The sequence below is a fragment of the Prorops nasuta genome, unplaced genomic scaffold (genome assembly GCF_024137725.1).
Source record: "Prorops nasuta isolate Cenicafe-Biocafe unplaced genomic scaffold, Cenicafe_Pnas_1.2 PNAS00022, whole genome shotgun sequence".
Lineage (NCBI taxonomy): Eukaryota > Metazoa > Arthropoda > Insecta > Hymenoptera > Bethylidae > Prorops > Prorops nasuta.
The window spans coordinates 326,532-354,505 of NW_027116819.1; the positions used below are offsets into that span (position 1 = coordinate 326,532).

A 27,974-nucleotide genomic window follows, 5' to 3' on the forward strand; every position below is an offset into this window, starting at 1 on the left:
CTTGAAAAGCCTGCAATATGATTTTTTCAACTTTTAACCAACGAGCATTCTTCGATTCAACGATTTTCGCCACTTTTCTCTATCCAAGCCACGCCTAATCCTGTACCCATAGATATTCCGTCGATCCGCTCTGCTTTAACTCGCTCGTCTATCGACGAAAACCAAACGATAACGATATCAACCGCGAAAAAACAACGGCACGCAAAAAATGCTATCCATGCTTTGTTTACAATCGAGAAAACCGAATGGAATAGGAGAAATAAAATTGTACGATATTTTGGTTTATAACGTACGTGTTTCGATTAATCGATTCTCGCTACGTCTCTTAACCGTGTCTATAAATATATATAGATCTTTGATCCATCCTCTTTATTTTTGACTATCTCTCTCTCTCTCTCTCTTTATATACTTTCAATGAAACCAAACAACGATTTCTACCATGAAAAGACGGTGCAAGAAATAGATTGTATCCACGTTTGTTTACATTCGAGAGGAACAAGTGGAATACAGAAAATAAAAGAGTAAAAGCAACATAATAGAAAATATGTTTACGACGAATAGTGAAGTAACAAAACCGAGTTTTTCGCTGGAACTCGACTTGTCCAGGGTTTGTTTACGATGTAACAAAAGCAACGCAGAGGCATCCAGTGTATTCCGTCGCACCACGTACGCGATGGAAAGAGAGGAGCAGTGGTAAACAAACATAGCTGGCAATATTCGGAAGACTCCCAGAAATGGGTGAGCTGAGAGGAGGAGGGGGGGGGGGGGGTAGCAGCAACAGCAACATCGATCCTGGGAGAGTCGGCGGTTTTCAGAGGGCGATTTCAGTACCCGAGTCGGGTTTGTTTGTTTAACAAACCAGCAGCGGGGAGATAAGGAACAAAGTGCTGATAATGAAGAGAACGGCTAGATTGACGGGTAGAGACTTACAATGTTGCCAAGCGGAGCTTTGGATTGTGAAATACAAATACAGTAAGAACGCGACAGAGAAGTACAAAAATAGAAGCACCTCGTCTCTCGTTGAAGCGAACAAATCTGCAAAACGAAGGAGACTGCTCGAACGAAACGATTTTATAGACTACGCGGAATTAGAGAAGGTGCGCGAACAAACGGATCGATACACTCTTCCTAAAAATGCAATCCCGTATAAGTTTGGAGAGAGAGGAAAGAAAGTTGAAAGTGCAACATTGTTTCTGGAAGAAAGCAGCGAAGGGAATCGAGGCAGGCGGGTCAATCGACGACGCGGCGTATTATGAGAAAATAGCCGTGCCACGTACGTGACACGAAGGGACAGACAGAATTGACCCCCACGCTTAAAGGTCAGCTCGACGCGGTGCTAACGACTCGATAACCACCGTGATTGTACATATATTGTTCATCTTATCAAACGGCGAGGCGCGGACGTTCAATTTCACCACTTTCCCCCTTCCGCTCGTTTCTACTATTGCCCATATTCTTTTTTTTTCTCCATCGTATACATACAACAAAGTTATCTCTCGGCTTTTCATTCATAGCAACAAAGTGATCGCGTTTCGAATCCCGTGCACCAAGGATCAACTCGTCAACGGTTTTTCGTAACACAAAATCTTCTCGACACGCGCTTCGTCGAGTTTTGGAATTTTTTGACCACAACCCCCCCCCCCCCTCTTGTATCTCTCTACGTTCGGGGAAATCGGTACCGAGTTCTTCGGAGGCTCGGGGCAGAAGGAAAACTGTAGGATGTCTGGATTTGGTAATGAATTGTTAACGAGCTCTTTACTAGGATGGAAATAGACGTTGGAATGCAAGTGGCAATGCATCGCAGGTGCAGCCGGTGCACCGGACGTGCATCGCACGCCGACGGAAGATGCCGTACCGATGTATTGGTGCGAGACTGGCTAACCGTGTTAATGCTTGTTTCGCGCGTGTGCGCGCGCGCCCCTGCGGCTGTGTTCGTGAGCCACGTTGCTCGTTCCTATTGAGATCTGGACTCGCTCTGGAGGGACTCCTCTATCCTTGGACGCGTTCGCGCACGTATCACGCACTCTCACTCTCACTCTCATTCTCGGTGCACCAACCAACACACTAACCAATTTGCTCGTTACGCTAATCCCTTCTACGCTCCTACACTCATCTCTCATATTTACAATTCGAATTCGCTTCTCAATTATTCCACAATTCCCCCTACCTATCTAGCGTGTATACCGGGTGTACCATTAAATCCTGCTGACTCAAAAAGTGAAAGAAAATTATTTCAACTTTTTGGTCCCTTGTTAAAAAGTTACTAGGAAATCTAGATTTTTTGTTCAAACTTTTCGATCGGTCGATGAACTCTCCTGAGGATACTGGATAATAGAGAGACGTTATCGGATTGTTATACCGTTATCTCGACAGTGGGATGCGAGAAATTAACAAGTTTTAATTGCTAATAACTTTTTGTTCAAGGACTCGACATAAAATATTTTCAAAACTTTGTTGCTTCGGAACTCTTCGTTCTGTCCAAAGTTTGTAGATTGGCAACGATTAATTGCGTAGCTCGTATACAGGGTGTCCCATTAAATAATGTTTGCTTTGGTTCTTGAATTAATTCTTTTTGGATTCCAATCGCTCGTGCCAAGCTTAATTCTTACCACTCGGCACGAGACTTTACCAAGTCTAATGTCTCAAATCCCGCTTTATAATCAACGCACAATTGACAATTACTAAATTTTCCACTACAAAAGCTTTAACCAAAAATACAATTTTTCTTCTCACAGTCTCCTTAACCACCCACGCTTTCGAATTGACGGACTAAGATCGAACAAGACGTACAATCATCCCTCCTTACCAGTTTCAAACTCCTCTAGTGCAATTATCGAAATTCCATAAAGTTGTATCATCCTCTAATGGTATTGGACCAAACAATCCCTAACGATAAAAGCTTGTTATCGACGATTAAATTCACCAAGAGTACAAATAAGAAAAATCCAGCAAACACACATCGACAAAATTTCTTAAATTAATATACATATGTGTGTGTGTGTGTGTGTAATATAAAACACAAAAGACCAAGAACCTCCAGCATCCCGCGTGCATCACATCCAAGTCATAAGAAGTTAAAGGAGGTGAAAAGGGAGAGAGAGCAAAGGGCCATTTTATTCTCACCGAATCGTTAAAGTGTCATCGCGACGAGCAGCTGTGTTCCGACGCGAAATTGGGATGTGTCGAGGAGAGTGGGGAAGGTCAGACGTCTTGGCTCTTTCGAAATAATTCCTAGAGTGTCCTGAGAGGAGCAAGGGAACGCGTAAATTTACCCCGCGGCTTCCTCTAATGAGCCTCGACGACTCGATATCCCTCGCACTCTCGTAAACAAAACTTTTACGACCACCAAAATTCAACCGGTAGCTTTTAACACTCCGACCACCAAATTCTTTCATCCATTCGATTCTCACCCCGATTATGTACGATTTCTCTTCGGCTTCCCTCAACCACAGTCGATATATACAAACTTTTCTTCCCTGGCTCCGCCCAACTCTTCAAAATCAATCAACGAGCTTTTTCGAGCCAATCGACGAGCTCTCGTTCATTCTATAACTATCGATAAAATTCTCCAAGAACAAATCCAGACTTTCCTCTATATATGTATACGATCCAAAAATGGTTAATATCTATATCGTACGTGAGAAAACGTTTATCTTCTTATGAATCAGACTATGAAAAAAAGTTGCATAAGGAACTCTCCGAACGAAAATAGTAAAAGGCTTTGAAAAGGTGAGATATGGGATAAACTTTAATCTCTCGTATTTATATACGAATATACACGCGTCTTTTTTCACCAATGCTGAAGAACGTTTCGAGTGGCAAAATTCTGTATTTTATACATGCAAACCGTTGATCGATACGTTTCAGTGTATTCCACGAGTGTTGCACATAATTATTATTAAATCGCAGATATATGTATATATTGGAGAAGAGCAGCGAATTACGCAGAGCGGCGAAAATCGCAAATAGCTTAATAGGAAAGACGCGATTATTGGTAGGTTCGAGCGTGTTTTAGTTTCTTCAACTACGCGTCCGTGTTCGTGGCTGACGATAGAGTTTTTGACATTTGAAATTGGCTGGCTTTTTAGCGAGTCTCGGTGCTCGAGAATGGCACTCCGTCGCTGCGGCTGCAAGTGTGAGTGTGTTCGCCGATACGGACGGACGGATAGTACAGAGAGGCAAACGCACATGCGCGCGCGCGCACCAGTACAGAAATAGCTTTAGAACCCGATGCCGAGACGCGTTATGCGACGGCCCGAGGAATACGATTATTCTCCTGCCTGCCTGCCTGCCTGTGCCTGCTTATGTCTCTGTGGTCCTTCTTCTTCTCATTAAAAACCGCTAACTTCGTACCGATTAAACGAGTCCGGATCTCCTCCGCGTTTGTTACTTCATTCAAGAGTCAGAGATTTCGTGGGTACGTTTTGCCACACGTTGATGGAAACATTTTGGAATAGAGCCTGATGAGATACCAAGATGCGTTACGAGTTAGGCTAAACGGTAAGATTGTGTTCCTCTTTATTCCTGAAAATTGAGGAATTTACGGACGTTTTGCCAAATGTCAATGGAATGATTCTGTGGGATTAAATCATTTTGGAACAGAGCCTGATGATACCAAGACGCGATATGAGTTAGGCTAAAGAATAAATTTACGTTCCTTTCCATTCCCAAAAGTCGAAGAATTAACGAACGTTCCGCCAGAAGTGTCAATGAAATCACTTGGAACGGATCCTGATGATACCAAAACGAGTAACGCGTTACACCAAACAATATGATAACGATCCTCTCATTCCCAGAAGTGGAAGAATCGACGGACGTTTCGGGAAACGTCGAAGACTCGCTGGAACGATTGGATCGGACGAAATCGGTCGTGGAAGGAAATTGCACGATTAAATGGAAGGTTGAATTAAAGGATGAGAAGAAGGGGAAGGGGTAGGGGGGGGGGGTGCGTGACGATGGAGAGAACGCTTTGGAATCGGAATGCACGTTGCACGGCGCGCGACGGTATAAGAGCATTTAGCGTGGTGGCTCCTTTGTTATCGGTCTTGTTGCCGTCCCAGTTTCTTCGCTTCGATAGACGCGCGCGCAAGGCGCACAATGCACTCGCCAGTTCATGCCGAACGAGCGTGCCTCGCCTCGTCGATGCTTCGAAAACAATGGCGCGATTTGTGCGTCGATACTCGCCAAAGCGAAACCGATTATGCCTCTGCTGCTGCTGCTCGTTCGTTCGTTCGTCCTCCGTCCCCTTATTTGCCCGTGCACCCTCGCAGTACTAACATAATCCCCCCCCCCCCCCCCCACCTCCCTCCGTTCCATCCAGAGTCCCACTCGGTCCAGGCTAAATCTTCTCGATCGGCAAAACCTCCTGGGACCTCGATGCACTCCTTTTTTATAGCTTTGATGATCGATACTCTGGTCGATAGACCTTTCAAAGTCATCAATTAAGTTGATCCAAAGTCTGTGGTGTCCAGAACTAAGGTTTGTATTGTTCTATTGTGAAAATTGTCGATGGACACAGTAACGCACCCGGTGTTGCAGTTCGGTATTAATTTTTTAAATTTGACGTTCTTTACTCCCGTTAATAGATGACTTCTCAAACTCCTCAACCAGATTGACCCAACATCCACGGTGTCCAGAACCACGTCTCCACATTACTCGCCCACAAAACTCATCGATGAACAAATTAAAACATCCGGTGATGCACTTCGGTATTCATTTTTAGATTCGATATATGTTACTCCTGTCCATAGACTCCTCAAAGTCCTCAACCAAATCAACCCAACGTCCGTAGTGTCCAGAACCACGTCTCGCATTACTCGCCCACAAACCTCATCAATGAACAAAGTAACTTAACCACTGATGCACATCGCTGCTACATCTCGGTCATCCGTTCGCCGGTCTTATTTTCGTGGTTCCGTAACTCTGGTCGTCCAACTTTCCACACGATTGCGTCACAAATCCCATTGGACGCAGAGACCGACACTCGTGTCACGAGGATTGGAAAACAATGGGGCGATTTATCCGGCGATACTCGACGAAGCGTGACCGATTAAGCCAGGTCGTCGCGACTTTTTTACCTCGCGGTGCAGTTGCATCACACGAGACTCGGTACCACAACGGATCTCGAGTGACACTTGCTCTCCCAGCGTAACAGGTGCGCGACAGGAAACGAACGGAAGACCGTTAAGCGCATTATCCACTCCTGCTTCATTCTCGAAACCTCCTTCCAATTTATCCCACTTCTAACGCCACGTTACAAACGCGTTGCAGGACGATTACCCGATTGAAAAGCGTCGCACTCGCCATAATCCTAACCAATATCCAACCATAACGCACTAAGCAACATAGTTTCTTTTTGGAGAGCCAAACGAAAAGAATCCAACCTAACTTACAACTGATTCAAAGAACGCGTTCCATTAATTTCTTCTCTCTTCAGCAACGAGCCGAAGTGCGTTGCGCGTTTGCGAGGAAAAAGTGAAAAGAAATGTTTGTCTGCGTGTGTACACATATATATGTGTACGAGAGAGATGGAGAGAGAGAGAGAGAGAGAGAGAGAGAGAGAGAGAGAGAGAGAGAGAACGAAGGGGAAGGCCGCAAGTGCAGTTGCGGATAGCGGTGCACACGCGTGAATATCAGGATCACGAACGAAAGGGAAAGTTTGCATTGCGCGGTTCGAGCCCTCACGAGAGAGAGAGACCTTTGATGCCGGTCGTCGACCCTCCCGCGCAGGTACACCCGCACTCACACTACCGCGCGCGTACGCGTCACGGACCACGCGCACAAACGCTTTCGTTCGTCGAGTCAAGGATGCGATTTGCATACGGTCATCGGATGTCTCCGCTATATACACCGTGGAGAAAAAACTCTTCTTTTTTTTCACAAGTAACATTTTCTTTCGCTCGAGGGGAATTCAATTTTTCTCCATGAAAATATTGCGCGAATCTGTGTGAAATTTGTCCTAGTAATTTTTACTCTACAGAAGAAACTGGTTATTAGTGGGACTAATTGTACGAGATAAACAAAAGAAATATATATATATAACTATTTTGTTATGTTCCCTTTTTTCATATTTGGATTCTTCCGGTTGGAGCTCCTAGACCGGACACTCCGTATATATACGTTTGTGTATATATACATAGAGAGAGAGAGAGAGAGAGAGAGAGAGAGAGAGAGAGAGAGAGAGAGAGAGAAGTTTGAATGGTGGTGAGTCGAGTGGTAAATTCCGACCTACCTCACGCGAGAGACACGAGTCCATTGGAACTTATAATAGTTATCTATCGTGTCGGGCGAGGGGCCTTCCGCTCCGGGCGGGCCGCCGCTCGAGTCAAGGTCACTCTCGGTAAGGGCCGGAAGTCACGTTCGCCTCGCCAAATTCTGCCCTCGGCGCACGCGCACCGCGCCATTTTCCACATCTCCACCGTCTCCTCTCCTTCTCGCCCTCGGACAAATCGCATTCCTCCACAGCCCGCCAGATATCATCCAAGGTTTCAACGCCCCCGATGTCCTCCTCGAGTCAATCGATAGACCCTGCGTCGTGCCGCCAAACTCAAATCACGCGCATTATTCCTTTTCGATGTGAACCGATTCATTTATGCTGGTTGGTTCGATCTCCGTCGATCCTCGTCAAGAAATGCCGATCAACGCGCGTTTGTCCAATAACGAGACGTTGGATCGATGCTTTATGGTCTTCGGAGAGTTATGGACAAGGATTTTGATTTCTGGTTTCATGGGGAAAAAACGGAATTTTTGTAAGATTCTATCGAATTGGTGGAGGTATTTGGTTCCAGAAAGGATGGTCGTTCTTACTCTTATGTAAACTCGATGCGTTTGACCTTCCTCAACAACGCCAATGGTACACAGAAAATTTCCACTTTTGGAATGATCAATTCACGAATTTATTCCAAATGTTTTGAGAGACTATCAACATTTATCCAAGAACTAAATCTTAATTTATAAATGGTGTTTCTCGTTCTACACAGCTTATGACAATAAATCTGTGAGAAATCTATCACGCGGATCAAAGATATAAATTGGAGAGAATCAAGCCGTACTACGTCCACAGTGTCTTTTCTCAGCAAAGCTTTTTAAGAACGCGTTGGAGAACCAATCAGGATTACCTTGTAGACGGATTGTTCCAAGAGTCCTTGGCAAACTTTATTTACAAGGTCACAGGCAATGTAATTGTAAACAACTTTTATTAATAAACACCGAGACACGAAACGTCTTATTAAAACGAGTGGTGGAAGAGCAGTCGTGAGATGTCGATAGTTGTCGATCTTTATCGCAAAATTACTACACACAGGATAAACCATAAGCCGAACCGGTTGAAAGTATGAAGAATAGGAACGAGAGTAGACCCTGAAGAAACCTCTGTGAATTTTCAATTTCTCTCCAAAAATTGATAAATACTTTTGCACACCGTCCATGTAAAAGATTTAAAACTACGTCCCTGTGATCCCTCGGGACTACGGCACAGAACAAGTGCGTGTACGACAGCCAACGCTGAAGAAAGAAAATTGAATTGGGAAGAAATTCGATGAATCCGTCGCGTGGAGGAAGGAAGAAGCTGCTGGAGTTGGTTAACGAAGGGACTCCGAGTTTGATAAAAGTCGGTGGAGTAAATTTTGCAAAAGGAAAGTGGGGCAGCAGGAGGAAAAAAGGCGAGGGTAAGGGGAAGGGAGAGGGAGAGGGAAAAAGGTGGCAGAGCAGGCAGCTAGTAGTTAGTTGGCCGAGATGAAATCGAGGACGTGCACGCAGGCAAGCAAGCATGCCATTAAGTAGATTGAATATTACCCTATATTCGGTGGATGCAATCAATAGCATAGAAAAAATGAGCTATTCTCCTTGGACTGCGAGTCCTTGAATGTCCTATCAGCTTCGCAAGTCTAATTTGCCGGGAAATTGCGCGACGTGCATATAATGCACTTCTCTCGATGCGTTTCTTCGAAATGCTTTCGATTGTCGCCAGAGCAATTATTTTTATTTCCTTCTCTCCACTTTTTTCCTCCTCGCTCCCTCCACGCTGCCCCACCAGCCTTCAACGCGACAACTAGCCGCGATTCGAAGTGGATCGATCCATGTATCCTCTTGTATTTTCATGGTGAAAATTCAGAAAATGATTCGGAATCAAGCAACGAGCTGTACTTTGAAAGCTTGAATTTTTTTACCAACTCTATCTTGTAATTTCACCACTCGAATCGACTCCGGCTCAGCCCGGTAAGATCATCAGCGCAACGGTCTTTGAAAAATTGTCCGTAACTGTACTTTAACGAACCTTAAAATTATTTCGGACGAAACTTGATGAGTTTGATGCGTGAACGATAGGAATTTGTTAAAAAAACGATGATTGTCCAATCGAAGGTTTCGTTTCCCACATTTAACCAAAGGACCAACATGTCCGAAAGTGTGGCTGGTGTTTCCACTGCCACAAGTTGTAGGAAACGATGAATGGTCGAAATGGATACAGCAAAAATTACATTTTGATCAAAGGTAAGAATTGTGGGAAGATCGAAGGATGATGGCTCGATCGAAATGAAATTAAGGAATCCGTAAAAACGAAAGGAGATCTCGTGCGTGGCAAAGTTGCGGTGCGAGGTGAGGCGCTCGTTCTAGAGATAGTAGAAACCTAGTTATCTAGTGACTTTTATGGTCAGCTTCGCTCGAGGAGCGTTAGAATTCCACGGTTGCGTTTTAAGAACGTATCGGATTAATTGCGTGCTTGGCAAAATGGCACCGGACTCGATTTATCGCGCGTATATTACGGAACGAGCCGTGGCGCGCGCGGCGCTCACACATCCCCCCAATTAACCAATATTTCATTTTCGCGTAAAAATCAGCCCCGTCGCTAATTAGAACCGGTGCAAAAATTAACAACGCCGCAATCCCCACAAATCACCTTTTAATACTAGTTTTACAGTTTCCGCTTAATGGCTTTTGCCGGTTCTTAATTTATTAACGCGTGGGAATTACAAAATATTAGAAAGTTGCTTAAGGCAATTGGCGACGCAGGCCCCGCTTGAAAATTCTTCCAGCTAGCTTTATTTTTTATTTCCTTTATTCTCCACGCGCTCTGTTATAATCGTATATACATATACATATATATATATATATATATATAAATAAATAAATAAATAAATATTTATACAGATAGTACATAGCTGAGCTTACGTGCGCGCTTTTTTTATTAAACGTCCTTCGCGACAAAGAAACACTCGGCAACAATGCAATTTCTCAATTTGCCTCGGCACGAATATAAACGAAAGCCTGGCCAACCTAACGGATTCATTAATAAAACTAATACCGTCGCGAGAAGCCATTAATCCCATTGCGAAATAAGTAAACGGATCGGAAATTGGTTCTCCACGTTTTTCCCGCTACTAATGGCCGAGTCCATTAATTCAATTACTCGCGTAAGAGCACGGCACGCCGACTGAAATTATTTTACAGCTTATAGTAAAGTTTTTATCATCGTCCTCGTGCCGCTCGCGCGTCTCTTTGCACAAAAGACTGCAGCCTCTTCTCTTCTTCTTCTTCTTCATCTTCTTCGATGAAAATTCTATATAAATCGACACCCCATGCCCGAGTATACGTACGTACGTACGTAGAACAACGCTATTAATAAAGCGGAGAGTTTCTTAAAGGAGAATTATTGTAACGCGCGCGGCGCGCGACACAGTTTATACCAAATATATATACATGCATAAAAGTTTCTTGAACCAGGATCCACGTCGGTCGGTATCGGTGTTAACGAAGCAATATTTCGCGAGAAATGTGAAAATTAGATGGCTGGCTCGATTGATTTTCTCTCCGGTACTCGTGCCGGGGCGAAAAATGAGCCTCCGATAAAGCGCGCAACGTTCACCGATTATTACTTTCCTAGGCGTGTCTCTTGGAAATTCTAGAAATACCGAACGTTCACTGAACTCTATGTAAGTCAAGTCTAATTGGCGTGCGTTAAAACTCGAGAAGATGCCACGGTCTCCCGAGAAACCCGAGAATTATTACCGATCCCGTATTGGATTGCCTTGGAGAGAGAGAGAGAGAGAAAGAGAAAAAACAAAAACATTGCGCTGGGCGAGCACGCACAACGCCACCCGAACGACAAAAACAGAGACGGGGGGACGCGGGCAAAAAATGTAAACAAAAATCTCGGGCCGAGCGAGGCTAGCGAGAAAGGAGGAAAGCTGAAAGTATACAAGCGCACGAATACTCGTAAACGCACGAGAAATGTCGCGATTTTAGATTAGAAAATCCTTCGCAAACATTTTCCTTCTTTCATATTCCAGCGTAATTTCTAAGTCAAAAGGTCTTCCACGACGACGACGATCTTGCAACGACACACGACGCGAGCACGAGCAAACGGACAAACACGCGAGCGCTTAAATCAGTTAGAAACTTTAAGAGAGAGAGAGAGAGAGAGAGAGAGAGAGAGAGAGAGAGAGAGAGAGAGACTGTGTACAGTTGAATAACTTTATGGACAAAGGAACAAGTCCCGAGTGATACGCGCGAGCCTACCATTTGTTTATAGGTGAAAATTTTGCTTACGTTAATGGAGCAAATCGAGATTAGAAAATCGCACAGGGAAGCAGTCGCGTTCCTTCTTGCCTTTCCCAACATTAACTCGTTTCCTCAATCATATTGAGGATGAATTTCTAAGGCTGAATGAGTTTCTACAAGAAAATCTACTTTGTAGAAGTAGAACTAACATTGGGGACTTGTCCAGATTTTTATTTCCACTTTATTGCCCTCCTCGATATCGTTTCGAGCATCAATTTCTTAGCAGGAATTCTACTTTGTGAAAGTATACATCTCGCAACAATGCGGAGATTTTTTCTTCCAAATCCACCGTGAGCCGCGTGCCGAATCCAATCGATCCTCGCGTGGTCCTCCTCTTCCAGCTGTGTGTCTTTAAGACGATGTCAAAGTTGCGGGAGAGTGGGAGAGGGGGGGGGGGGGAGGGCGCGGTGATATCGATCCCAGAGAGAGAGAGAGAGAGAGAAGAAAGGATATCCTTGCGCGCGAATGTTCGAAAGAGAGGAAGAAAAGAAGGAAAGGGAGGCAAGAAGAGAGATGACGGTAACTTTCTTTACGGGAGATTCAATTATCGTTGATTGTACGGAAAACAGGCGGGGCTGTGTTAGAAAGCAGCAGTCACCCGGTATGTGTGCGAGATGCCTAGTGGGTCACGCATGGGAAACTGGAACAGTTTCATCTCCAAGCGGAAGACTCGATTTTTCTCCGCGGGAGAAACCGGCGATTTTTCTTTCGATCGAGCATTTCTAGGTTGCAAACTGCCTGGATGCCTTCGCAGAAGAAGTTTCTACCGCCTACATTCCCGTTCCGTGCAATTTTACCATTGTCATCCACTGCCTCCCACCCCCCCCCCCACCCTCTGCTACATCAAACCTAAAATCTCATCAATTTCCCTCCTCCTTTTTGCAATCGCATTCCCATTCCGTTTGCAACCCCCCCCCCCCCCCCCTCTCCCACCATCCCAACGCGTTCCACAAACGTTTTCCTCCGTTATCGCCGCCAAATTTTCATTTCACCCATTTTCGCTTTTCCTTTAACCTACAAATATTTTTCAGTCCACTCTTCGCTCCTTTCTCGCATTTTCTTGGAGTTTCGACGGTATTCGAAAGTTTGTACGAAATACTCGTAGGCGAAGTCACCTTAACCTCAAACTATACAGGTGCCAAGTTCAAATTTAACAATCGACGATTTTCCTCATATTTTATTACACGGTTATTCACCGATTCGACGTACAGTTTCGCCTCCCAATTGCCGCGTTCCGATCGCAGCTGATTCTCCTTGGATTTTTTGCCACAAGATCGTCGTTGCAATCGCAAGGATTCACAGAGACTGCGCTTTTGTGGCGAATTAAGGAGATCAGCGACAAAATAAACGTCGCAGAGTCACCTTAACCTCAAACTATACAGGTGCCAAGTTCAAATTCAACAATCGACGATTTTCCTCATATTTTATCACGCGTTTATTCACCGATTCGACCTAAAAATTCGCCTCCCAATCGCCGCGTTCCTATCGCAGCTGATTCTTCTTAGAATTTTTGCCACAATTTCGGAAAGATTTGCAATTTGCGCTTCTGTGGAGAATCAAAGAGGCCAGCAACAAAATAAACGTCGCAGAGTCACCTTAACCTCAAACTATACAGGTGCCAAGTTCAAATTCAACAATCGACGATTTTCCTCATATTTTATCACGCGTTTATTCACCGATTCGACCTAAAAATTCGCCTCCCAATCGCCGCGTTCCTATCGCAGCTGATTCTTCTTAGAATTTTTGCCACAATTTCGGAAAGATTTGCAATTTGCGCTTCTGTGGAGAATCAAAGAGGCCAGCAACAAAATAAACGTCGCAGAGTCACCTTAACCTCAAACTATACAGGTGCCAAGTTCAAATTCAACAATCGACGATTTTCCTCATATTTTATCACGCGTTTATTCACCGATTCGACCTAAAGATTCACCTCCCAATCGCCGCGCTCCTACCACAGCTGCTTCTTCCAATTTTTGCCGTAATTTCGCCACGGAGCGTCGAGTTTCGCAAAGATCGTCGTCGCAATCGCAAGGATTCGCAGAGGCTGCGCTCCTGCGGCGAATAAAAAAGATGAGGAACAAAATGGATGTCACGGCGAAGGTCGCCACTTGGAATTACGAACGACTCTGGCAGTCGTTTTATTGCGCCCGCGCGCGCGAACACACTCGCGTGTGTCACGCGAACACACATGCACGCGCAGAAACCGGAGGCAAACGTACGCGCAAGCACCGGACGCGTCGTTTGCTGATAAATTTTTTACTGCACGATAAGGGACCGTCGACTCGCTCGCACTCAAGGACCATTTTGAACCGCCGAATCTACCCCCACCCTCTTCAAGAACCGAGTATCAAAACCTAGTCCGAATGGCATTTCTCGTAAAACTTTCGACCCTTTTACCCTAGTTTCTTTCCTTCGCAAAATTCACGCTACATCGTCTTCGTTTTCTCAAAATCCCTCATTCGTCTCGCATGTACAGGGTGTAACGAAATAATCGTATCGATCCGAGTCAGCTCGCTCAGAAGGCTCGCGCACGAGCCTCTGAAATATAAATTAAAACTCGTTTAAAGCCTCTTGATCGATCCAGATATATCCACGGTATTACGCATGACGTCATAGCGCCGTGATAGCTCAACTTTAAGAATCGAATATCGCTAGAAAATGCTAATTTTCAAACGGCCGTAACTCGGTAATTACCGCTTCGATTTCAACGGGACTCGCAGGGTTTGTTCCAACGGTTATCAGCAGTCGATTTCCCCGAAAAAGTCAAATTATTTTGTCGCACCCTGTATAGAGCGTTATCTCTCTCTTCCAGTCACTGTACAAAGATGCTTATCAAAGACTCGATTAACTTCCGAGTTTTCGGATTGATTTGTTTCGCGAGATTAGAAACGAACGAAATACACTCGTTTTCCCGGTGAATGGAGGAAAACACGGGGAGCGAAAGACTCGCGCGAAATCGTCGCGCGTGTATATTTTATTTATTTCCCGCAAACTTCCGTGCAGACGCTCTTCAAGATCCCCAGTGGCAATTATCTCGACGCTTTCGAGAGCCACGATCGGCCAAGCGCGAGGAGCTTTGTTCGAAAAGAATAGCTTATCTCGACGTGTTAAGCGCGTCAAAGAAAATAATCCAAGAGCGGCAGATAGCGCGACTTCCTCGTGCCACGAAATTCCTATTGAGATATGCGCGAGTATTTCACTGGGGAACAAGAAAATAACAAAAAAAAAAGCTTTGTGTATTTTAAAACGAACAGAACATTTCCGAAGAACGGTAACAACGTGAAAATAGGGTTTATTTCGTATCGACGAATCGACGCGGCGAAGGTTAACGAGGGAAAATGGGAAAACAATGGAAAATTGTTGATTTTTTTCGGTAAAGCTCCGATTTTCCGACGTTACTGCGATTTTAAGGACGTTTGGGTTTTCTCATGAAAAATGCAAGAAAATGTATATGAAAAACAGGGGGAGGGATTGATTTCGATTTTCATCTTGAAATTCGGAAAAACAAAAGATCGATATGAACGATGGACGAGAAACGCGGGAAGATAACGTTGAAGATTAATTGTACAGTTTCTCTCACTATTTCATGGAATTGAAAATCATATTCGAAATACTGTTTTTCTCAGAGTTCTGTTCATCGATGTATTATTGTTTCTTCGTGGGATTTGTGTGTAATCGTGGTTCTTGTTTTTTGTGGAAAATGCACTTTAAAGGTTGGAAAATGCGTAGAGTTGTGCGAGAAAGCCTTAAGCTCTATAATTATTCGTTTTTGACAAATGCGTACTATAACAATTTTTGGATAAAGCAAAAATTCTTTTTTACTCGTTACTAGTCATTTGAAATATTGTGGAACCATAATTGTTTTTTTATTTACTTCTAATACTAATATTGCACTTTTTGTTTATCGTTGTACAACAATTTTACAAGTTAAACACATACGTTACAACGTAACGTTTGTTTCTGGAACGTAAACTGTAACGCCTGCAGCATACTTTCTACTTTCGTGTATTTGTTACATCAAAATATCACCCTCGTAGCCCGATTTTGCACTCTTTGCTGTTTCAACGGTGCGACGTTTCTATAGTTTTTAAAATCACAATTCTATATTCGGAACGAATTGATTAAGACAATATTAGTCCTATTCTACTTGGAAACTCACTTTTTTTTATCTACTTCAATGCATAATCACAGTGAATTTAAATAAACTAACGAACGCTCATTAACAAATTAACTTTAAACCATATAAATCAATCCAATGGCTTCGTTCGTTATCGATAAATTGTGTAAAACGAAGTTACAAATTTTTACTCGAGACACATCAATTCACTCTCAAAAGATACCAAAATGTGCAATATTGTTTCTTAAACCACGTACAACGAATAGTCTTCCATTAAATTTAATATATTATATATTATCGAGTAAGCTCTTTCTCTTTACACTTCCCCACGTTATTTTCCATACTCCAAAGCAATTTTCAAAAATATTGAAAATCTTTTATAACAAATAACTTCTTCGCAGGAAAGATTTAGTAACTGGAATCTCACAGGAATCCAACTGCGTTATACTTTTTATATATTCTCTCAGAACCTAAAAAAACTGATAAATCAATTAACGATGAAAAATAAATGCAAATTAAAAGAACTCCAATTGACGTAACACAGTTAAATTACAAAATGAGGAAAAAGATGAATGTCCGGAGGAAGGTATATACTCGGTGTCTGACCGAAATGTAAGCATTCAGCTTTTACTACTTGTGGTGTGTGTATTTGTATATCAAGAGACACGGTAGTGTTTCGACGGCAAGTACATATAAAAGTAGATAATGACATGTCTATATATACATATATGTAGAGGAAGAGAAAAAAATGAGTATAGACTAGAATACTGACCTGGGAGCATTGATGACCGGGCGACCCATTGCCCGTTGCTGGCGCTTCTCGTTGCTGGGAAGGCGCAGATAATCTTGGTCGCCAAGAAGGAAGAGATCCTTTGAAATAATCATGTCCACCGGCTGGTAGCTGCCCCAGCTGGCCGGCTGCTCTCACTGGCTACCCGGTCGCTCCAGGAACTGGCTTGATCGCCCTCGAAAGCACCCGCGGACTCACCGGATCCGCTCGAGCACGCACTGGGCCCCCTGCATCTTCTTCCGGGCGACCAGACCGAACGGCCCTCGTCGTTCTTCACCATTAAGCGTCACCGATCCCTCCCCACTCCCTCACCTCCTCCACCCCACCTCTCTATCACCACCCCACAACAACAGCTCCGCCAATTCCCTTCTTGCTCTTCCGGTTCCGGTTCCCCGAATCTCTCACCTTTCTCACTCTCGGCTCGGCTCGGCTCGGTTCGGCTCGACTCTTTCCCCTCCCCTCCTCCGCCTCCTCCTTCTTCTTCTTCTTCTTCTTCTTCTTTAACAGCACACGAGTCAGCAACGCAAAATTCGCCGGCCTGAAAGATATTAATGGAACGTTAATTCTATTTTAAAGCGAGCAGCCAAACTTACCGATAAATAATCCACCCTCCGACGTCTCCGATCATTTATGACGACTTTGAGAGAGAATAAATTAACGCGCGCGCCAGTTCCGTCCCTCCCGACGGGCCAAGCAAACAATTAGACGCGTCCGATTGGATCCGCAGCACGAGCGAAAATCTTCCTCCAGTTTACGGCCAGAGGGACCAATCAATTTTCATGAATAAACATATGTGCCACGGGCTCGGGTCCCGTTATGGAATTCCAAATGATTCGTCAAAATCGTGCCGAGCGCTCGATTAGGGAATTTCTCGATTACGTTCGTGCTGTAATTCTTGTGTCACTTCTGTTCGATACACGCGTGACCCATTTCCGATGAAGCGCGTGCACCAACAATAATCTTCCACTTCCCCACCTCCGACACCCCCCTCCACTTTTCAACAACGCATCGAAACGCTGCCAAACAGTCCCCTCGGTACCACGCGAGAATGCACTTTGCCCAAAAGTCCCTTGCACAAACTCAAATCCGGATCTAAGAACGAGATTGGTCTGAAAAATTTACGGATGTAACGAATAAACATCGCTAACGAGGAGCACGAATTAACGGAATCGATAAGATAAGCGAGTGGAGAGAAGCGACGGAGAGATTCTATCCTATATTAGTATATTTTGGAGAATATTATAGCGACTAAGAATCAATCGTTTATATACACCAACAAGTTTCGTTGAAAACTCGATGCAAACAATGCGAGGCTCGTACAGATCGAGACTGTAAACAAGCAAGTAGAATTCTCAGAAGTTGCTAGGCTCGAGCGGAGGGAATAGAGAAAAAACTGAACGGTTTGAGAATACGTAAACACGATAATATTTGGATCGTTTAGCAACGCCCCGCGAGGTCTAGCGGGGATGCTATTGTCTGGCTTAAGGTACATTTGACCAAACATTCGTCCGGTGTGCACGTGCAGCGCCGGCAGATTTTAATAATATACGCCGTTCCTGGTTTACTCGAGATTATCCGCCGTTGATAACGCAAGAAACGCGAGACCGAATCACAGCGTCTATTCCAATTCGCGAAAACCAAAGATTTGCCTTTTCACGACTCGCCGTATCTACTTTAGAGTACGCTCGTTAATCCTGGGGCTTCCCTTATCGTTAAATATATAGTGTTCAATATTTTATGTACTCTTATCTTCTTTTATTTTCCCGCCAAAAACGAAAATTTGAAAATATACTCGATCATCGCCATTTCCTCCTTGCTTCTGTACGTGTACAGTCTTTTTTGCAAGCTGAAACGTTTATAGCTTGTAGGAATCGAGGAAAGTGGGTCGGAGCGTTAATGTCTGTACGATAATTCTCGTTAACGCTCGTTAAATCGTCCGATGTGAAAATATAGGGTTAAAATTCCATATCTGTGATACGACGATCAATGACCTTGGCTATAATAAACGTGCAACCGAGCCGTAAACCGAGCGAATTCGGAGTATACTAATAACGCGACGGGTTATAACTAATTAGGCGTGCTATTGCACTTTACGCCGCGCCAGGAATTCAATTCGAAACCGTTCAATATTTTACGAACAATGTCCTAACCTTACCCCACCGGAGCTCAGTCGAGCGGATCGCTAGAACAATTACTTACAAGCCGATCGATTTAACGATTAAAGATTAGTTCACTAGGTTTATCTCGTAATATTAGAAAAACTTCATTGTCTATCGCAGATATTCATCGGAGATTCGTGGAATTTAGAAATTTAGATCGCATCCACAATAATTGTCGGGGCAAATAGGTCTGTTTTCGTTGTCTACACTTTCAGCACTTAAAATAGTATAACGCATGTATGCAGAATCTTTTGTAGCATTTTCAGACTGTATAAAAGTATAGAAAAAAAGAACAGACCTAATAAGTACACGATAAATGCTTCGTGAGCAAAGTAAATGATACTCCGATAAGGGAGAAGAGACAGAGAGTGGACTAGTATTAAATATGTATATAGCTAATTATGATAAAAAGGAGGAAAAGATCACGGAGATGCATTAATTTGTGCCACACACAGGGACAGCCAGGCAGCGGGCAAAAATAGGCTCGATGAAGGCATTAAGGGTGTGTTGGAGATTGGATATATAGTGGAAGGTATAAAGCTTTGCGAAGTATAAACAAAGTTACGTTGACCGAAGTAGAGAGAGAGAGAGAGAGAGAGAGAGAGAGAGAGAGAGAGGGGGGGGGAGGAAGAGAGAGAGAGCCAGTGAAGAAAACTGGATGGGGTAATCGATAGTAGACTAACCTGTAATTCTCGAATGCAGCTGCAGCAGGGCTGAGTGGAAGTCGTTGCACCTAGCACGGTTTATCATATCGGCTTCCACGGGGGTTGACGATTTTCGATTCAACGTTAAACGCGAAACTCGGCCAACCAGCATCGACTCCCGTTCTTCCCGCAGAAACTGTCACTGTCTCTGTCAACACATACACTTGCACGATTCACCAGCCACGCGGCCATTGCAGTCAACGAACTCGTTGCATTTTCACCTGCCTTTATCAAAATATTCTCCTTCGTCCTCTATCACCCAATTTGTTTCCTATTTCCCACCAATAGCTCTTCGAATTGGTCGTAAAATCTTCTCACCACATCCAGCGTTTCATCCCTGACCTTCTTTTCCTTTGTAGTAGTTCAATCAACCATTTGCCTAACTGCTCCGGCGTGTTTTTATCTGTTTTCACACACCACTTTGCTTCCCTGTTATATCCCCCTGTGAGGACCCGAGCGACTCTCGCCGGCTTTAGCCTCCCAGCTTCCCGGAATTTCAGCCGAATTTTCCGCACATGCGCCCACCCCCCACACTTGATCTTTCAAACCTCGCTGCTGCCCTCGCACGTGCAAGCTTGCACTTCGCCAAATCCAGAGAAGCTCCCCGAATTTATTACATTAATCTCTCTCCTTTTTTCACACGGCAAATCCTACCCTTTTGCCTACACTTCGACACAGCTCGTGTATTTCTCACGTTAAAATCCAATTCAATCTCGACTCTTCTCTCTTCAAGCTTCCAATTTTCTGATTCGAATCTCTCCAGTTACCGAATCGATTCTTCTCGATCGCGGGAACCCCCAAATTTTCAATTTTTCAAGATGGCGCCTAGCGGGAAGTTCGGTTGCACCAATCTACAAATCCTATTCGTCGTCGGGGTAGAAAAAGCTCCGGTAGAAAGTCTCCGCGGTTATCGCAAGTCCCAACATACAGGCGGTGGATTTGAAATCTTGTTTGGAAAAACGCAATGGTGATGAGTTCTTGGAAACGTTCCCTTAAATTACATCTTTTCGCATTCGTGGTTGAGATAGAAAAAAAATGCGAGGACAAGATTTCTTTCACTCTCGATTATTTTGAAGTTTAAATAATCGCTACGAGTTCGCAAAACGCGGCGCGACACCTGCGACGTTCAGATGCAGACTGACCCGACTCGACTGAGTCGGCTGCCTCGGCTAACTGCTGCTGAGCTGAAAACACTGAACACTGAACTCGCAGTCGGACTAGTCGGAGTAGTCCGGAGAGAACTGAAAGAAACCGATGGTGCCGAGCAGAGACGAGAAAAGGCGACTGTACCCGAACCAAACGAGCGAGACCGCGGCGAGACTGAAGACTGAAGTGAAAAGTCCGAAAGAGTTCGAAGAGGATCGTGAAGAATCGGATCGCGCCCCAGACAACATCGGCTAACATCGGCTTGCGCGAGCTGGCCGCCAGCCGCCTGTGTTCGATGGACTCCGGAACGCGCTTCATACTCTCTCGCTTCTTTCTCTCTCCTCTCTTTTCATATTTTCCCCTAGTCCCCTCATCGCTCATCCCTACTTCCTTTGACTGACGTCCACCAGCACGTGGAGAGCTTTTTCTCCTGCTGTTTTACCAATAGTTGCATTTACAGCAATAGACAACTGTTGAGTGAGTGATGTTTGTTATTGGTTAATTACTTTAGATTCCACGATTTAAACTAATACTAATAAAGACTTAGATAGAATCATTTACAAATGCTCGTAAAACTACTTTTCCTACGAAATAAAACGCAAAATCTTCAGCTCTGGACACCTTCCTTTATCTGCAATCGTTCCACTATTTTTTTCATCAGTAAATTGTACATCGCATTTAAATAGTAATCGTCTATTGTTCATTTTAAAACGTATACAAAAATACATCTTTTTAATTGTAACATACTGCGTGTTTCATATTTAACTTAAAAACTAACAAACGTATGTCCTCAGTATATAGTATGACGTATCTCTTATCTTGTATTTTTGATGATACTCCTGTAAATAATGAATATTAGGCAATAGAAATAATTTATTTTAAATTACATTAATTATACTAACTTAATTAGTTCCTGCTCTTCGTTCACACTTTTATAAATGCTCCCAGGATGCGTAAATTTATAACTCAGAAATTCATGGAATTTCTACGAAAACAAAGATTTTATTGAAGTATCAAAGATTCTATTGTTTATGGTCATAATAATGTGGTTATTACCTCAATTTTTTGCTTGTTTCGATTTATATATAATCTTCTTAAATTATCCAAGGATAATCCCATAGATACCGATTGTCCTACAAAGTTACATATGATTAATATTAATAAAACCACATTTTAAACAACTTTCTTTAGATGAATCAGACCTTTTGAACTACAAAGAACTGCGAATGCAAAAATATTTTCGCTTATATAGCTTGTGTCGTATAAATACGCAAGGCTTGAAACTTGTTTAGTATAATACGTCACATATCTGCTATTACTGACTTCACTTTTCGTTGACACTGCTATCGCATTTACGCTACTTGGATGAATTCGTGCCGATTTTTCATCGGTCATAACTTCAACCGTATATTTGGTTTTTTTTCTAAATGATAAATACCTCTGTTAATATTTTCACAAAGCATAAGATATGATAAAGAAAATTATTAATATTTTGAAAACTGTTTTAATACTAACGTTTCAACAGCAATATTTGGATATAATGCAGCCGCTACGACAGCTATAATCAAAGTATTATTCTTCGAATTTCTATTGTATTCAGCACATAGCGGATCTGGACTTTTCAAGAAGCCCATATCGTATAAATATTGCGCAAACTGAATTTTTGCATTATATAATTGATTCATTGTATTACGCGCTAAACAATATTTCTTACAAAAACTTGCATCTTCTCCCTCCTCCCACGCTTCTTCGTAGCCATTAAGTGCATTTGCATAAGTAATATGATCGCTGAATGTTCCCTGAGCTAATCGCAATTTCATCAATTTGGCCTCCTCTTCTACTTTTTTATCTTTAGGCTTATAAAAAGCATTTTTTTCGGTAAGCCAAGCAGCAATGGAAAAGATTGGATCGACGCAAGAGAAAAATATTCCAAAAATCAACATTTTAGCTAGAAAAAAATGATTAAAATATTTTAGAAAAAATTTATGTCATTATTGCTGCTAGCTAAACTTATGTGTACCTGCTACTGGTTCCAAAGGGAGTTGTGCCAAATTATAGCCCATAGGAGTTAAATTTTCTTCTTCATCTAACGCTCCATACTTTATAAGATATTTAATGGATATTTGGATGCTCTCCATTTCGGGTGTATCTAATAGACTTTCAAAAAACGGTTGGATTTGTCCAATTTGTAGTAGTTTGGCACGTAATATTAATTCCTCTAAACGGGTTCGTAATATATCGGGTGAAACGTAATCGTCAAAGGATCTCTCTCTTCCTCTTGTATATAATTTATAGCACTGGCCTTGCTGAATTCTAAAATATAATTAAAATAAAACAGTAATATATTGGTATGACATATTTAATACAAATTTATACTTATTTTAAGTTCATTTTGGTTTTACCTTCCAGCACGGCCTTTTCTCTGTTTAGCATTGGCTTTGGAGATCCACACTGGCTCTAAGTATTGCTCGTTAGACTTATAATTAACATTCCTTATTTTCATTCTTCCGCTATCTATTACATACACTATATCCTCGATGGTTATTGAGGTCTCGGCAATAGATGTAGCAAGTACAATTTTTCTTACTCCTGAGGGAGGTATCTCAAAAACCTCATTTTGCTCATCCAGAGGTAGCCGAGAATATAGAATAAGTATTCTATATTTTTCTAAGCAAATTGATTTAATCAGTCTATTTTGAAGCAAACCAAATAAAGTTATTACAAAATGATTATTTATTATTTTAAATATAGTATAGAGTAATTTTGTTGCGTTAAATGGAAAATATTCCAAAACGGTACATAAATAAATACCTGTAAAACCCCTATCCTATTATGATTTTATTTAAAATCAATATTAACTTTAAAATTTATAAGCCATGGTTACCTTGAAAACCCTCATTAATCCCACATTCTCTTTGAAAATTACTTACAATGTTGACTACAGATTTCAGTTCAAGACTAATTCAATTAGTTTACCTGTTGAGAAGATATCACTTTCTTCCAGCCTTCTATATAGGTTCATGATATCTGCTTCTCCAGGTAAAAATATTAAAACAGATCCTGGGCGATGTGATAAGCAAATGTGTATTAGAACTGTCTCAATCAGCCTATCGGACAGTTCTTCGCTAGCTACTTTTGCTAACTGATCAATTACAGTTGCAGGATAAGTTCCCTAAAGAAGTATTCTATTTAACTTTAACTTATTTAATACTTGTCTACATTATTTAGAATTTAAATAATTCTACTTGTTCGTTCAGCTCGTAGAGATAAGGTGTAACGACTCTATAAAAGTCATTTTCACGACCTCGTAAAGCTCTTTGTCTTTCAACTTGAGCATGAAAATTGCTGCTTTCCATCCCAAATTTGAAACTAAATACAAAAACTAGAATAACTTATACTATGCAAATTAATACTATGAAAATTCTACTAACCCTGTTAACTTCAAAATGTCTTCCAAGTAAAACTCTTTGACTTCATGCATAAGTCCTGGTATATGCAGCACTTTACAATTATCAAAGTATATGGAAAATACTTCAGCATTTAATGTGGCGCTCATGATAACCACTTTTAAGTCTTTCCTCTGTTAAATAGAAAAATATAGAGTTTTTGAGAATGACAAGAAACATACTTTTTTATATTAGAGGTCTTACCTGTTTTATAATCATCTTAAGTAAACCTAGGATAAAATCGACTTCAGTCGAGCGCTCATGTACTTCATCGACAATGACATGAGAGAAACCTTTTAACGCTGGATCAGTATGCATGTAGGAAAGAAGTATACCAGTTGTACAAAACATTAGGCTAGCTTGTTGCCTAGGTGGTTCTCTAAATAAAAAATTAATTATATAATCTTGGTAACATCTTATTCTTATTTCATAAAAAATAATTTCATACTTCTCAAATCGAACTTGATATCCTGTAGATTCTCCTAACGGTTCCTGTCTCTCTAAAGCAACTCTCTTAGCCACAGACACTGCTGCAATTCTTCTTGGTTGAGTACATACAATTTTTGTTATGCTCCCATTACCTCTTCTTATTTCATCATCCAATATAATTTGTCCTAGCTGTGTTGTTTTACCACAACCTGGAATTATAAGTCAAATAAGCTTTAACTTCTAAAATATATATAGTCTTAACTAAAAACTTACCAGTTTCCCCACTAATTATTATAATTTGATTGTCTTGTATTAACTTTAGTATATCATCTTTTTTTTCATAGATTGGCAACTTTAATCTTTTAGTTAATAACTGTTTATATTTACCGCAAAATTCTTTTGCTAACAATTCATCTAAGAACTGTTGATCAAAATTTACATTTCTTTCACATACTGAAGGAATCTTTGTAGCATGTTTAAGATTATCTTCGATGTTGCCAAATACAGTTGCTAGAAAACGTCTTTTAAAAATCGAATCATCGATATCTATAAATTTATATTGCATTTCATAATTAATATGCGTGTCAAACGCATAATCATATTTATTCTCGTCTTCTTTTCTTTTTTTTCCATATTGAAACTTTAATCTATAATTGTTTCGTTTATTCGTATTGCGGTGTAATTCGCGTGAAATTAGCGAATCTAAATCATTATTGTAATCCATTTTATCCCCAAAAGTTTTACAAATAAGTAATAATATATTTTATTTATACCTTTAAATTTTTTAACAATAAATTAGAATTTATTTAAAATAACATTCATATGTACTTGAGTGGCGATAAAAATCTTTGACTAAGAGTTACGTAAACGTTTTAAACACGGTAAATCAGTCGATCACAGAACTATATAGATACGGTCGAAGTTGAAACAGTAGAATAGTAGAAAACGAAATATGGCGTCACAGATCAAATTTGTAGAAGGGGCTTTCCCTTATTTTCAATTTCCAATACCAGGCTCTAGCGCGCCTCTACTTGAAATTATAACGTGTTACGAAAACTGATGTAAAACTTCAATGTAGTCCTCCTAGGCAGTTATTAGTAATCTACCTAATTTTAACTTTCTTTTTAAGGACCTTCAACAGTAATAAATATACCTTTTATAAGGTGCTACTAGATTCTGTAAATGAGACGAATATTATCTCTTAACAAATAATAACTTTTCATTTTAAATAAACTGTCACAGCTGTAAATCGCCCGGCTTTACTTGCCTGTATATTTACCCGGCTTACGACTAGAAGAGGTAGTTGTGAGTTGTGACAGTTGTGCCAGTGAGGGGACCATTTACCAGGCTGCCACATTTGCTGCTGGCCATAATGGTCATGCGATTGTCAGCCACGTGCTATATGCCAATAAAATAAATCAAAACAGTGTCGGCTCTAGATGTTCAAAAAAGTGTAAACTGTTAATATAACCACACTCAAAATTGAAGCTATAACATTGGCTAATAATAACGTCATTTTCATTTAAGTAAAGAGACAAGCTAATGGGTGCATTCTGTTGGATATAAATGTTTATCAAGTGAATTGATATGATTGGTTGATAGGTCACCAGACTTTTCCCTACTGACCAATCATAGATAGTTCCAGGCAGAGAAACTATGGACACCGTGTGCCCATGTCATCACCTGCAAACGACATAAACAAACTAATATGGAAATAAATGTATATGTATAGAAAAATTAGGAAAACATACACTTCAAAAGCATGCGTTACAATTGGAAAATTAAACAATAGCAGGCTGATAATATGCACATGCACCTCTTACACATTTTCATTCATTACCATAGTGTTAGTGCTGATTGGTTAATCGGTTAATGCACACCGTGTTACCTTGACTATATGTATATGTACACATACACACACACGTTGTCCATACATACATAGTATATGATACATTTTAGAGTAGAATAACTAGAATACATTTTCAAAACATAACCTCTCTTTCGATATTGTTGACAGTCTGTGATCGGAATCAATTTGAATTAGCGCGAAACTGGTCTAATAGGATTGGGATTTGTGCAGAATATGAATTTATCAATAATCATCCTTACCACGATCTTAACAATCAACTGAAATCAAACATAATAAAAATGAATCTAAGCATTGGAAAGTTGTGTAAAAATTTTAAAGCCCTTATCGTGCTCAAGAGATATGTGAACGTTCAAAGGAATAATGTATTGCATAGTAGTATAAATAAGACTTTAACTGAAAACAAAACAACGTACAATTATAATTTTTTGCAACGTAATCTTTTGGAGGAAGAGAACAAAGAATCCCCTGAATTTTTGGGGTATTCTCTATTGGTAAATTTTGATAAATGTGAAATTATTTAATGGCTGTATAATAAATATTTTTAATATTATTCTTATAGATTATTCCAGCTATTACATTTGTTCTTGGAACGTGGCAAATTTATAGGTTAAAATGGAAATTAAATTTGATAGATGATATGAAGAGAAGGACGTCACAAGATCCTGTAGATTTACCAGAGAAGTATATTCAAATGTAATAAATATCACTTGTAAGAACAGTAGTTAATACATTATATCTTTTTAGCCTGAATGAATTAAATACAAAAGAATATCATAAGGTAAAAGTAAGAGGTAAATTCTTGTATGAAAAAGAGTTTACTATAGGACCTAAGTCCTTGATTAAGGATGGTGGTGCTAATGTGGAATCTATTGGATTAATATCAGTAGGTAAAATTAATACAGGTTTCAATGTTATTACACCATTTAAACTGGAAGATAGAGAGTAAGCATTTGAAAAATGTAATATTTTTTATGTTAGGTTGACAGATAATACATACTTTTTTTTGTAGCGTAACTATCTTAGTTAATCGTGGGTGGATTCCAAGAGAATGTAAGAATAAAATAAGACAATTAACCAAAGAGGATGATGTTAGAGAAATTGTTGGAGTTGTTAGGCTAAATGAGACAAGGCCACCGTTTATTAAACAAAATTCTGCTAAGGATGGTGTATGGCTTTACAGGTAAGAGTCATGTCAAAAAGTTAAAAATCATTTTATAGGATAGAGCATAAGTTTGCTAATGTGTGTGTGTGTGTTTCTAGGGATTTAAATGCCATGGCAGAATTGGCTGGAACTGCACCAATATATATAGATCTGATTTCTACAACTGATCCACCAAATGGCCCAATAAGTGGTCAAACAAAAATTTCAGTAAGAAATGATCATCTTAGTTATATACTTACTTGGTATTCATTGACAATAGCAACATCATACTTATGGCATAAGCAATTTATAAGGAGGATGCCTGTTATGTAATTTATTAAGTTTTTAAAAAGTTTGGTTCATTAATAAAACAGAGTTAATGTTGATAGAATCTTTTATTTTGTAACATAACAAGTGAGTTTTCTATTAATCATAATGGGCCTAACTCCCGAAGAATGTAAGTCTGCCTTATATGTTAACAACAATGCTAATAATAATAACAACAGAAATTATAATGATAATTAAAAAGCCGAGCAACAATGGCCATCTTTTACAGCACAATGAAATTCACATCATAGAAAAAATATCTTTGTAAAAATATACATTATACACAAAT

General features: G+C 40.9%; 3 protein-coding genes across 7 annotated transcripts in view; 1 reads left to right on the forward strand and 2 right to left on the reverse strand.

Moving 5' to 3' along the window:
• The window catches only part of E23 (Early gene at 23), a 91,674-nt gene extending 70,925 nt beyond the window's left edge, over nucleotides 1-20,749 (reverse strand). Inside the window, exons 1-2 of the mRNA XM_066739979.1 lie at nucleotides 19,306-20,749; nucleotides 16,446-17,001 (exon numbers count right to left, since the gene is read on the reverse strand). Coding sequence (XP_066596076.1) covers nucleotides 16,446-16,558 — 113 coding nt within the window. The 5' untranslated portion in view covers nucleotides 16,559-17,001; nucleotides 19,306-20,749. The remainder of the gene's footprint in view (nucleotides 1-16,445; nucleotides 17,002-19,305) is intronic.
• On the forward strand, nucleotides 1,078-27,742 carry Surf1 (surfeit locus protein 1). Of its 4 annotated transcripts, none has more exons than XM_066739989.1 (6): nucleotides 1,078-1,319; nucleotides 26,365-26,708; nucleotides 26,777-26,898; nucleotides 26,962-27,159; nucleotides 27,227-27,397; nucleotides 27,478-27,742. In XM_066739989.1, the coding sequence occupies exons 2-6, from the start codon at nucleotides 26,496-26,498 to the stop codon at nucleotides 27,689-27,691; spliced, it is 918 nt and encodes a 305-aa protein (XP_066596086.1). In that variant the 5' UTR covers nucleotides 1,078-1,319; nucleotides 26,365-26,495; the 3' UTR covers nucleotides 27,692-27,742. The 4 variants fall into 4 exon arrangements, with proteins under 4 accessions (XP_066596086.1, XP_066596087.1, XP_066596089.1 ...); XM_066739990.1 differs by lacking the exon at nucleotides 1,078-1,319 and adding an exon at nucleotides 20,899-20,949; XM_066739992.1 differs by lacking the exon at nucleotides 1,078-1,319 and adding an exon at nucleotides 25,698-25,800.
• LOC136781186 (ATP-dependent DNA/RNA helicase DHX36-like) lies at nucleotides 21,093-25,730 on the reverse strand. 2 transcript variants are annotated; one of them, XM_066739977.1, is made up of 14 exons: nucleotides 25,615-25,730; nucleotides 24,621-25,523; nucleotides 24,367-24,556; nucleotides 24,123-24,297; nucleotides 23,904-24,052; nucleotides 23,718-23,841; nucleotides 23,449-23,644; nucleotides 22,875-23,139; nucleotides 22,493-22,785; nucleotides 21,988-22,420; nucleotides 21,675-21,895; nucleotides 21,529-21,605; nucleotides 21,375-21,457; nucleotides 21,093-21,311 (listed from the first exon to the last, which is right to left on the reverse strand). In XM_066739977.1, exons 2-14 carry the CDS (start codon nucleotides 25,069-25,071, stop codon nucleotides 21,287-21,289), a joined length of 2,682 nt encoding a protein of 893 aa, XP_066596074.1. In that variant the 5' UTR covers nucleotides 25,072-25,523; nucleotides 25,615-25,730; the 3' UTR covers nucleotides 21,093-21,286. The 2 variants fall into 2 exon arrangements, with proteins under 2 accessions (XP_066596074.1, XP_066596075.1); XM_066739978.1 differs by having other exon boundaries at nucleotides 25,627-25,696.
• Nucleotides 27,743-27,974: the final 232 nt, after the last annotated feature.

What these genes read in the sequence shown, in the direction of transcription:
- Surf1 (XM_066739989.1), top strand. Translation starts at nt 26,496, where the DNA reads ATGAATCTAAGCATTGGAAAGTTGTGTAAAAATTTTAAAGCCCTTATC. An exon ending in TTTTGGGGTATTCTCTATTG is followed by an intron (nt 26,709 to 26,776) that starts GTAAATTTTGAT and finishes TTATTCTTATAG; the next exon opens with ATTATTCCAGCTATTACATT. An exon ending in GATGGTGTATGGCTTTACAG is followed by an intron (nt 27,398 to 27,477) that starts GTAAGAGTCATG and finishes GTGTGTTTCTAG; the next exon opens with GGATTTAAATGCCATGGCAG.
- LOC136781186 (XM_066739977.1), bottom strand. Translation starts at nt 25,071, where the DNA reads ATGGATTACAATAATGATTTAGATTCGCTAATTTCACGCGAATTACAC. An exon ending in TTAAGATGATTATAAAACAG is followed by an intron (nt 24,053 to 24,122) that starts GTAAGACCTCTA and finishes TCTATTTAACAG; the next exon opens with AGGAAAGACTTAAAAGTGGT. An exon ending in GACATTTTGAAGTTAACAGG is followed by an intron (nt 23,842 to 23,903) that starts GTTAGTAGAATT and finishes TTTTGTATTTAG; the next exon opens with TTTCAAATTTGGGATGGAAA.